We start from the raw sequence: 12531 nt of genomic DNA on the forward strand, positions 1-12531 counted from the left end.
TCCTTGTGATTGGGGCCACGTGTCAACGCGGAACACACGAGCACCTTTCAGGTGAGATAACGAGATATTGATTGCGTCAGCTGTGATTGGGTGCCACCTGCAGCAATGGGGAATCTTAAGGGAAAACACAATGATTTCTCATTTATTTCTCATGTTTGACTCGGTGTATTGTTTGCGCAGCGGTTGTGTGTTGTTGTAGTGAAGAGAATGCATCCGGAGCTGCTGTCCAGAGCAAACTGCTCTCTTCCTGTTCAGACTCAATAGACCAGTCCAAACATCTGGCTAGTTAGATTGGATTGGTAATTTCATGTCAAAGCCAGAGGCTTTATTTTAATAGTTTAACACTCACTCGGCTATTAGCATTAACACATACATTTACTTGCAAAGAAATGGGGGACGCTCATGATGTTTTGTGAACTTCACAAGTCTTAACACGAGTCTTAACTGGACACACCTTACAGCATGGGGCCTTATAAACTTTACACTTTACAGCATGGGGCCTTATAAAATTTACACTTTACACCATGGGGCCTTATAAACTTTACACTTTACAGTATGGGGCCTTATAAACTTTGCACCTTATGCCACAGAGCCATATAAACTTTACACCTTACAGCCCGAAGCCTTGTACAATACACCTTACAGCAAAGAGCATTGTGAACTTTACACCTTACAGCATAAAGCACTGTGAACTTTACACCTTACAGCATAAAGCACTGTGAATAGCAGGGAGGAGACGGTCAGGGATAATAATACATTTGTTGAATGTAATTCAGGCCTTTCCAACAGTGACACACACACATAAACATACCATAATTTACTGTTAAGAACCACAGATGTTCACTCCAGCTGAGAAGCACTTGGTTTACTTTATCAAGCAGTATATCAAACATACATACTATATGAAGAGGCCTCAGTGGGGATGTAAATAAATCCGTGACCAATGAGCAAAGAGCAAAATTACCAGCAACCAATGACCAGTGAGCTGGCCAAAGACTTCATGTTCTAACCAGATGTCTGCAGTTTCCCACTACCATCTCAATTCAGTGTTATCCAGTGAATCAGATCTTCACTGGTATTACATTACTCCTTAGTATATGTCCTGCCTCAGCAATGATCTAATTGGTAAGAGCAAAGTGACAGATTTGTAAATAAAACAAGTTTCTCCTTCCTTAGATGCTATTACAAGACGAGGCATCTGATTCCATCTGATAACGTGGGCCAGTTCTCTCCCCATGGCCTCAGCAGAACTGGCCACGTGGCTGGTGTCACTAAAATACTTTTGTTTAGTGATGATATTAACCGATGTTAAGTGGCTGATACAAAGCAGCTGTGCATATGAGGTCGTGAACATGTCTCTCCCAGCCAATGGGAGGTGGTGTCTCCCCTAGCCGATGCAAAGGAGGTGTCTCCCCTAGCCAATGCAAAGGAGGTGTCTCCCCCAGCCAATGGGCGGTAGTGTCTCCCCCAGCCAATGGGCGGTGGTGTCTCCCCCAGCCAATGGGAAGGAGGTGTCTCCCCTAGCCAATGGGAGGTGGTGTCTCCCCTAGCCAATGGGAGGTGGTGTCTACTGAGGCCTGAAGCAGGCAAATCTACGTGGCCAAGACCAGTGCAGCGTGGTTGGGTTCCTCGGTCTGTACCTTATCTGAGCTGGTCTGAGGTTCTCAGCGCTTCAGCAGAGAGGGTTTGAAGAGAGAGAGTAGCAACACTTCACATGCAATAAGAGCAAGAGACGGCACGGGCGACAGATTACACCCTTCATGTCCTTCTGACATAGGAATGAATCAAACAATGATCTCTACAATTTTCTGCTAATTATCTCTAAGACTCTCTTCAAGAAGGTTCTCTCTCTCTCTCTCTCTCTCTCTCTCTCTCTCTCTCTATAAGTAGAGTACGTTGTGGAGAGGAAATGCTTCATCTGTCCCCGAAGACATAGTTTTCTTTACATGTATACAGTCAAACTTTATAATATTGTCAGTACTTTCATACCAAAGTAACAGCAAAGCCGACGACAAACGTTTCACCAGTTAAACCCCATCCTTGTGTTTCTAGCAATATAAATTCCTGTGGTGGCATTACATTGGGCCAAGGACTATACTGCCAGACTACTTTAATCAAAAACACTCAATCAGACTCCTTCTACCAGGACTGATGTCATTCTGGCCTGTCATCTACTAATGGCTGTGTTGATTGTTCTTTGGGAAAACCCTCTTACCCTGGGAAGAAGCCGTTATGTCCAGCACCAACACCACCCAGACATTCACCTCTCTGAGTGTCTTTCTGACTGCCAGTTGAAAATGTGGCACAGCAAAGTCGCTTGCACTTGTAGAAACCGGTTCAATTAGCAACTGTAATTCTCTAATTAGAATTCTCATATTCTCTCTAATTAACTCTAATTAAAATACCTTTCAGGTATACTACAGTGTACAACATCGTTGAAAAGGCTTCTGGGACTTTTTCTACCATTTCCAAAATGGACTCATCTGTTTTACGCAAACTGTCATAATCCAAAGTCATATAAGGTTCACACACCCCTGAACATCAGACCACAGCCTGGCGTCTACCCGTGTGCATTATTTATGTTCGTTTTTCTGTGTTTCATTGCATAAACCACTAAAGTTCTCCCAGTCGCATAGCCAGAGCTTTCAACCACCTTTTTTTTTTTTTTTTTTTTTTTTTTTTTACAACTGGCGGGTGTATTTATGATTACGTCGGCTTGTGCGTGACGCCTCCAGTGCGTAACACTGCTCCCAAATCGACGCTTCATCCTTCAACACGTGCCAGGAGTTGTTAGCATTCGCTCCCTGATCCCAGCCATTATGGAGTGGAGGAGGGAGGAAGCGGAGGAGACCAGGGTGGCGCTGATGAAGGTGTGCAGCCAGCAGATCGTCGCTCTTCGTCCTTGGCCTTTCACCTTCCAACATTTTCTGATGTCACGAAAGCTTTTCTCTCACATCATTGGCTAGCTGCTGCTAATAGGAGGGGATTAGAGAATGGGTTGATGTGTTGGGGCCAGGGGGGCGGGACAAGGGACCATTAGTTTGTGTGCTGATTGGCCTCATGCCCGTGTACCATCTGTTTCTGTTTCCGTGGTGATATTTACGTTATGTAGTCAGCATGCTTGCGGTGGCAACATGTCACCAGCCTGCAGACTGTGATGTCTGTACCATCCTGCTAACATGGAGTGTAGTAACAGATCCAGTAAAAGAGGCTTTTTGAAGAGCTATGGATTACCAGAGAGAGTTGAAATGGATGACAGGGGATGACAGACGGACGTTTGATCAAAAGAAGAAAAGTCCCAAGGAAAAAAAAAGACACAGACTACTCTCAGTTGTAGTACTCTCAAACAACCTGCCCTCTCTGCGTTAGCTTGCCTCTGTTTGTCTTCTGTTCCAGTGCCTCGTGCTTCCAAAGTAATGCACTGCTCTGTTTCAACTGCTCAGGTCTGCACTGCTCTGTGTCAACTGCTCAGGTCTGTCCTAGCTCTCTTCTGTCCACATGCTCTGTTCTGCCTCTTCATCCACTATGTGCCTGAAAAATTGAGGCCCGATTGAAGTAATTTACCTGTCAAAGGTGGACGGAACAATACGGTATTTAAAGTGTGCAATTAAAGTCCATTTGAGCTGATGTTGACGGTAAGTAGCATTCCTAGAGCTGATGCGGTGACAGCAGGAAAAAGTGCGAAGCATGCCTGTGATGTCATGGGCTGGCCCGTTTACCAGAACGGCAGTAGTCGGAGCTGAAGGAGCCAGACAGGGTCCTGGGTTCCTGCGCCCAGACGTGTGGGGATTGGCTGAGAGGGAGTGCGGTTTAGGGACGTGTTTTCCAAGGACACTGGAACGGGACGTGTGTGGGGGTAAAGGTTAAGGGTCGTACCTGTCTTGACTCCTTGGTCTCCTCGATCACCCTTCTCTCCTTTGAAGCCCCTCTCCCCTCTCTGGCCTGAAAAACAGAAGAGGAGAGCTGTTCTTGGACAAAGCTCCAGTACTGTGTGTGTGTGTGTGTGCGTGCGTGTGTGTGTTTGCTTCATCACACTCCTAATCTCATCCGCATACGGGGATGTTTTGTGGTTGTGTCTTCGCTGTGGTTAGCCCTCGTCCTCTGTGTCCTGATGACCACAGGACACACTCCATTCAACACCCGGAGAGGCTGGAGACATAAATGTGACTGTGCTGGAAGCGTCCTGTGGGTGTCCTAGCTGCGTGTCTGTGTGTTTGTCTGGAGCACACACACCCATGGGGCCTGCAGTACAGTTGCAGCCCCCGTCCTGTGGTTACATTCTCTCAGCAACAGGTGGCTTTGGGTGGGAAAATCGGAAAACCAGTATAAGAAACAAACTCTATGCTACTGCCTGTGGTTTACAGTGGCCACACAGAGGAAGAGAGGGACAGAGTGAGAGAAATCTCGATAGTGAAAAAGGTAGCCCTTGGTTGGGTGACTGGGGCGTAATACAGGATGTATGTGTTTGAAAATAGTTTTACCAAAATGCTGTAGTTTGGCAAGTTGAAAGGAGCTAAATTTGGACGTTATAATCTTTCATAATACCCAGTTCCCAGACATATCAGCCTCCATCTTTAATTAGACAAGGCTGTTCCAAATCAAGCAGGGGCTCAGTGCCTTTCACACTGTGGATCCAGACCCACGGAGGACTTCAAACATACCATTCAGTGCCAAAGATGCCAGGAACCCTGTAATCAAAGCCTTGTCCTTTCAGGTCCTGCGTATCACTGCTTTGATTGGCCTGAGCTCGAGGGAGAGGACCCCCCCCCCCCCCCCCCCCCAACAACCAAACACAACAAAACCAAACCCAGCACTTTGGATCATGGTAGACTTTAGCTAATTCTAAACGTGTTGACCTATACTTTTCCACTGTAATTATGACACTCATACTTTGACGATATCCACCCCTTCCGCAGAGTTTATTTTCCAGCCTTAACAAAGCCTGGCTATAATATTCTCGTGATCCTTGCTGGATCACATATGATCAGCTTGATCACATGTGGAGAGCCAGGTCACCTCGAACGGCTCACGAGATGAGAACAACCACGTGACTTTTGCGTGTTCTGTTTCCTAACAGTCTAACTTGGGCAGTGAAGCTTTTGTTCGTGCGTCAGATGGCTTTGAAAACAACCACAATTTTCCAATTTCCAGGCCTAATGAAAGCCAGTGATCTTCAGCGGGTCTGGATCCACAGGTCTGTTTCTCATACAGGCCCTGGGTACAGGACACCATGGGGTCCAAGAGTAGTGCTTACACTCACCATGTCCCAGAACATAAAGCAACCTTGGCCAGTGAAACCAAAGAGAAAACTATTTAGCTTGTTGAAAATAGCCTTCAAAAGGCCCAATGTTACACAGAAAATTTCGAACTAATTTCCTAACTGGAACTGTTTTGCTAACTGGAATACTTTTTCTAACTGGAATGCTTTTTCTAACTGATATATTGGGTCCTAAATTTGAAATGAAAGCTTATTTTCTTTAAAGAAGCATTTTGTCCCTGAATGAATGTGCAGCTAGGGTGAATGCTTTAAACTGAGACTTTAAAAGTGAATGTTCTAAACTCAAAAGTCTCTCTTAGGTGGGTTTGTTTGTTTCATTGTAATGATATACACAGAAGTAAAACGATTTCATTATAAGACCATCAGCAGATGCAGAGTTATGTACTATGGAGTTATGTATGTATTCACAAAATGAGAAAATTAACAGTCTAGACAATATTGACCATGCCAATGTTTACAACAAACTACTGTTAAATATAGTACATATACCTTATTTAGTCTCACAGCATTAGTGAGCAGAACACAATGTCCGCCTGTGCTGTTTTTAACGATGTATGTTTTGAGTTTTACAGACCAGCTATTGCCAAGTCTTGAGTATTCACTACACATGTGATGTGGTCTTAATGAGTTAGTCCATATCAGACAGGACCAATCCCAAATAGCCCCCCACCCCACACACACACACACACACACACACACACACAGAGCTCAGCCCCTGTCCCACCCAACAGCTTTTGGCTGAATCAGTACAAAACGAGAGAGATAGACTGATAGAAGTGGCAGAAAAAACTAGAGGGAGAGAAAACAGCCAAACTAAAGTACTCCAGCTATGTCGCAAGCATACTCAGGACCTGTGCAAGCATAATGGATCCATTATGAAAGACCACAGTCAAGGCAGAGGTGAAGACACCAGGGCCAGGACCACACTGAGAGAGACTGAAGATGAACTGACTCTCCAAACAACGCTTTGGAGATCTAATAACAGAGCACGAGAAAACGCATTCACTGCACTTTCTGTGCTGTTCACAAGACTTGTGGAGGAGAGAGGAGGAGAGAGGAGGAGGAGGAGAGAGGAGAAGAGAGGAGGAGGAGACGAGAGAGGAGTAGAGGAGAGGGATGAGAAGAACATCTGCTAAAAGAAGCGAAGAGACAATGTGAAGAGTAAAAGATGGAGAGACAGAGAAGTAGTGTGTGCGTGCACGTGTGTGTGTGTGCGCGCGCGTGTGCGTGCATGCGCATGTGTGCACATGTGTGAGCACCAACCTTTTGGTCCCTGTGGTCCAATATCTCCTTTATCTCCAGTTTGTCCATCACCTCCATTAAGACCAGTAAGCCCTTGTGCCCCCTGGATACCCTTATCACCTTGGAGACCTGGCACACACACACACACACACACGCATACATCCCACATCGTGAGTTAATATTGATTTGTGTTGGAACTATTTGTGTGTATATTTATAACTTTGGAGACATCCTGAATACCTGGACACTGGTGGGAGTCCTCCCTCTAAGAGCTATGGGAAGTGTGTGTGTGTGTGTGTGTGTGTGTGTGTGTGTGTGTGGTACTATACCTCTTAGGCCTGTTAGGCCGGGCAGTCCTGCAGGCCCTAAAGGTCCTACGTCCCCCTTCTCACCTTTTGGTCCTGGGGGGCCTGAGAAAAAAAGAAGAAAAACCTTTTAAATTAAAGGGAAGAAAAAGCCCACAAGTAAAACCCAAAAGTAATCAGAGTAACCAGAGAAAATCAATATTATATTAAATTATTATTCGATAGTAATATAATTCAGCAATTGTTCAGCAACAATTCAGCCCCAAAAGCTAGCTACACTTCTTAACGAAGAATGTAAGTCTATGTGGATCAGTTAGCATAAAGTTATCTATATTCAGACAACTGACATCCATATTATGACTGGATATTCAGTAACTTATGTTTGAGTGTTTTAAATTCATTTAAATGTTATTTGCAACATTCAAACCGAAGAGAAAGAGTTACAAAAACTCCTTGGAGCTAAAGAAACTAGAGGAAAATGTTCATCTTATGCACAAAACAATAAGTGAATTTTTAAAAAGCTGGCCTTCAACGCTAATCTTTCAAAATTGCTCTGATTCATGACAGAATATTCCCCCGAGCTGCAGCTGCACCGCCAAACTTTACAGAAATATGTTAACATCTGATCAGGTTAAATCACTCGGGCCCCATCACCGCAGTGCATTCACGATCTTCGTCTTCAAGCAATAACAACACCAGACCACACAGCTACGATCTGAGATCAGGATAGGCGTTCTACAGCCTGCCCTTGTGGACCGAGGGTGCCGTCACTGTAGCCGGCCAGCGTTTTGTTTCTCTTGGCTTTGGGCGTCTGGTTCTGCTCTTTTCGCTGAACCGCGCCGTCGGTGATGAACAACGCGTTTACTAGAACCGTTCGAGCACGCCAGAGGCGAGAGAGTTTCCTGAACCTCCAGATCGTCTCCTCTCTAGGCCACCTGGTCTATGGCATACGCGAGGAAGAAAGAATCGCCTTGACATTTACAGCTGTGCTTTCAAGAGGAACCAGGCATAGAAACTCATTACAATTATGAACAGCTAATGAAGTTCTTCACAGACAGACAGACAGACACAGACAGACAGACAGACACAGACAGACAGACAGACACAGACAGACAGACACAGACAGACAGATAGATAGATAGATAGGGTCACAGTTGGAGCCTCTGGATTGCTTCTTGCAGGGTTGACCCATGTTCTCTATCTGTCCTCTAGAGTCATCGCCCTGAGGTGAAGTGCAGTCAAACACTGTTAATGCACCATTTGCCTTCATATAAACACGGTGTTGTGGTTTCTCTCTTATTGGCTGATTTTAGGATTAGTACAGCAAAGAATGGTGAGGTGAAAGATGAGGGCTTGAGTCACTGGGAGGTCGTACCTTCCTGGTGCACAGCTGCAGCAGAGCTGGACGGCACGGATTGGGTGGTGGGTCCTTCACCTGTGTTTTGATTGGCTAAGGCTCTGTCTGGGTTTCGCCCTACTCTCGCTCTCCTGCAGTTAATATCCTGGAGGGACTTTTGGGGCAATATTTGTCTATAGTGAAATGCTTTGTGATGCCAGGCCAACTGGCAGAGTCCTGGATTAGAAAACGAAAAGTACGGAAGATGCGGATAATCATGCTAAACCTGATGATTCTAGACCAGACGATAATAGACAACACTGATGACGTGGCGCACCTGAAGGACCTGCACCTGCTGATCTTCACCTGGAAGCATGTGCGATGTCTAAACTATGTCCAGGGGCTTTTAGTCCTCATCGATACATTAAAGATCTGATGCCACCTGACAACCAGGGCCAGCTGTCTGGCCTTCTGCCCAGAACCCCTCTCTGACAGTGAGGTGGCAGGAAACATTCCCTTTATTTGTTAAACAAACACAAATACATCTGGAGTGTAATAAACACAGGAATGAAGTGCTCCTGGCAAAACTATGGACTGCCCTCGCACAAACACGGCCCTCTGGATCCTATTACCGTTAATCACGGGGTTCCATGATTGCATGTTTCCATGTGTTGGCCCAGAGTATCTACAGGTTTCATATTTATGTTTCATCCTGATAAGAATTTGAAATAAAATGTTCCTGGGTGTAGTTCCAATCTCTGGCAGACTGTAAGGTATGAACCATGTGAAACGTAAACATAGGCTGTGTCCCCTCAGAAAAAACTCAGTTCGCCAGAGGTGGTTTGACACCTCAGAGCAGAGCAGGTTGAATGGCATGAGTCCCGTTACAATCACGCATCAAAGCACCCACGTCTGGAACTAATAAGACAACAGATGCCTTATGTATGAAACGTCTTCAAAAAAATCCAGCATGAATCTTTTCAGCTCCAACCTCTCCTACACACAAGATTCAGACTCTGGGTCCCGTGCAGAAGACGCTGTTCGCTTCTCCAGCTAACTTTGCTTTGTCCTCCTGCCAAAACGATCTTATGAACGCGCTATCCACGCAAAGGGGACAAGGGTCACAAGCAGTCTGTTTTACAACTAAAACACAACCATGAATGGTATTTGGAGCAGAAATATGCACTGAGTAAAGTGTTCAGAACACTGTTCATTCTGCAGGATTTAAAATAACTATATATTTTTCATTTTGATGTTTAGTCACATCAAATAACTGTATTTAAGAATTACTTTTAATTAGTGTGTTGGTATATTAGCTATAAAATTCTTTCTATAAAAAAAAAAATTCATGGTAATTCTTTTTCTTAACTGAGGGTTAAGTTATGAAAGTTCTAAAATGTTTTTGTATTATTTTGTATTGTTTTTGTACCGGCTATTGGGCTAATTACATTTTAATGGTTCATTTACATTTTAAAGGTTTAACATTAAATCCTAAATACTTACTACCTAAGCAATGAGTAATTCATTTTTGTAATGATCCTTCACTACAGTAGACCTCCATGCTGAAGAAGGTGTAATGATTTGGTAAGGACTAGGTGTAGTAAGGACTAGTTGTAGGGCTTTACCTTGTACGACAGTGAGGTTCTTCAGGGTCATGGAGTGCTCCCAGTCTTTGAGCCTCAGATCCTCGGTGATGACGTTGAGGATCTCGATCTCGTTCCTCATCTGCTCCTCCAGGTGCACCTGGGCGATCCTCACGCTCATGGTGTCCTGGGTCACGTTGCCCAGTCTCAGCCGTAGCTGCTCCACCTCCGTCCGCTGAACGCCCACGTCGCCGCCCAGCGAGCGGTTGATGGAGCCGACAGCCCCACCCACCTCCTCCATCCGCTCCCGCAGCGCCTCCAGCCGGCTGGCGGTCTCCCGCAGGGCGGAGTCCTGGCTGCGGATGGAGGCGGCGGCATGAGACAGCTCCGCCCCCAGACGGCTGCTGTTGTTCTGGCTGGACAGGACCACCGTGCTCAGGTGCTCCTCCATCTGCACCATGGAGCCTGACGTGTGCTCGGTGAAGGCCTGCAGGTCCCGCACGTCCCGCTCAAGGCCCTGCACTAGGTGTCCTGATGGGAGTGGCCGTCTTTAGTTATCAAAGCATTGCAACAGCATGCAGATTTCAAATAGAAATGCTAAAAAATTTTTTCAGCCACAAATTTCCCATCTAGCATGGTCAATAAGGAAAGAAAATGAGCAGTTATAAACTTTTTTATTCAGTGAGACATGCTGACTGGTCCTTTTGGTACCGCAATTATCTAAATAAACAGGAAACAGATGCACTGATTGGTGGAGAGGATCAATGACATCAGCTTATTAATGGCATGGTAACTAGTGTCTGAACTACTTCAGACCCATTAGCGCAATGCTGAATGTGAAGTGGTTGTTCGTGCGAAGTGTGCGTCCTGCTCGTACCCAGCTGCTGCAGCTCCTCACTGTGGTTGTGGAAGAGGCTCTCCAGCTTCCAGATGTTCTCCAGAAGGTCACTCTGAGACGGGAACTGGCCCAGGAACTTCTGGAGGGCATCAGTACGGTCGCCGAGTCGGGTCACGTTCTCCAACAGGGTTTCTCGCTTCTCCGATGAAAGCTGGGACCGGGACACTGTAGGAAGATGCGTCCAAAAAATTAGGCCCACCCATCACAATTCAGCTTTGGGATCAATTAGGAATCAAATTTGGGAACAAATTCAAGGGAACTAGAAAAACACATGTCCACTTTCAAACTGAATTAAACTAACAGGTGTGATACGCAGTAATCTTTGGTTTCTGAAAGCGACTTGATCAGATCGGAGCTTCTGAGGTTTGGAAAGATTCCCAACGTCTTTGTGGTAGCGAGAAAGCAGTGAGAGTCTCTTACAAGAGTGAGAAAGCAGTGAGAAAGCAGTGAGAGTCTCTTACGCTTAAGGCTGTGATACAGATTTGCTACTTTTCTGGACCTCAGCATGGTTGTGACGGTTAACAGTTAACAAACATTAAAAGCAGCAGTTTCACAAAGAGCCAGAGGAGCTGAATGTTATCACTCATTGATACTGATTTAATGATCACAATTAGGTCAGTGTTCTACTGATGAAATGGTGAACTTAAATATCTTGCATATTGCACTAGGGAACAGTTCAGCCAAACTGCATTTTGGGTCATTTGATCCCAATGGATCCCTCGTTCTGTTCAGCCCAAAAGAACTCGGTTCTGAAGATTTAGTGCACATGTGCAGCATTATGGCTTGTCTCGACTTTTGAGTGCCAATAAATCTCACTATGAAAGACATTAGAACATATTTCAGGTGTCATGTTAAAAAGTACTCTACCAGACATTCCCCAGGGAAAGCAAAGGGACTTATCAAAATGGGATAGAATCAGAAATACTTAAGTCTCAGAAAGATAAAGCCAATTAAATGTATGCTTTGTTGATCTGGGGTTTCTAGGTAACAGACACATCTTGGCCCAAGACAAATTTGGTAACTGAATACACTCTCAGTTGAGGTGATGTAATACTGGTCAACTCTGCTGAGACTCCACTGTCAAACTTCGTTGTAATTTCTCATAGTCTCTAAAAGCAAGACACGGGAGTTTTCTTTCTTTCAGTCTGCTTGTAAGGTGATTATTTGTGTGCAGTGAACTCTAGAAATTCCTGTCAGAGTGATGTCACTAATGCGGTTTTCACATTTTTGAATTAAAGATTAAAAGACCTGCGTGAGGTAAAAGTAAAATGTGCCATATGTGTTGTGTTGGTGGCTAATTAAGCCCAACCCCACCCAAACACTTGACATGAGCCCGAATTTCCACTGTTGTTTTGACGGGTGCCCATGGCAGTAGGCACAGAGAGGGGGAGTGGAAGACCACGCCAAAGCAACCGGTCGCGGTTTTGATTTTTAAACACATGCGCTCACGGATTTAATATGCCAGAGCTGACGTCACTTTCTAGAAGTCAGGAAAGGTGTCACACCGCGCTACGTTTCGCTGGTCGTCTGAGGAACACGTTCCCTGGCAGAGAGCCGACGCTCTGGCCCGCAAAGACGCAGCACGAGCTCCAATCAAGTTTGGTGTTTGGCCACGCGTGTTTTCCTAGACACATCAATCACGCTCTCTTTGCCGATACTGCAATCTCTGACTGATGGTAAATTAGACTGGCCCAGGAAGAAAAAGAAATCTGATCGGGATGTTTTTCCCTGCTGTCAAAATAAAGCTTAGATTTGATTGAAATTTACAATCACGATATTCTCGTGCTGACCAGAAGGCTATAGAACAGTTGTAATAAATGTTTTGGTTCAGTAATACAACTACTCATTCATACGTCGGTTCAAAACAACACTTGCAAAAATACAAGTGA

The 12531-nt window shown here is 45.1% G+C and overlaps 1 protein-coding gene across 1 annotated transcript in view; it reads right to left on the bottom strand.

Annotated features, from left to right (window-relative positions):
* scara5 (scavenger receptor class A, member 5 (putative)) overlaps window positions 1–12531 on the bottom strand; it is a 41114-nt gene that overhangs the window by 8303 nt on the left and 20280 nt on the right. Inside the window, exons 4-8 of the mRNA XM_077016434.1 lie at window positions 10622–10807; window positions 9787–10275; window positions 6850–6930; window positions 6542–6649; window positions 3877–3942 (exon numbers count right to left, since the gene is read on the bottom strand). Of these exons, the coding sequence (XP_076872549.1) occupies window positions 3877–3942; window positions 6542–6649; window positions 6850–6930; window positions 9787–10275; window positions 10622–10807 (930 nt within the window). The remainder of the gene's footprint in view (window positions 1–3876; window positions 3943–6541; window positions 6650–6849; window positions 6931–9786; window positions 10276–10621; window positions 10808–12531) is intronic.

The sequence above is a fragment of the Brachyhypopomus gauderio genome, chromosome 9, assembly GCF_052324685.1.
Source record: "Brachyhypopomus gauderio isolate BG-103 chromosome 9, BGAUD_0.2, whole genome shotgun sequence".
Taxonomy (NCBI): Eukaryota; Metazoa; Chordata; class Actinopteri; order Gymnotiformes; family Hypopomidae; genus Brachyhypopomus; species Brachyhypopomus gauderio.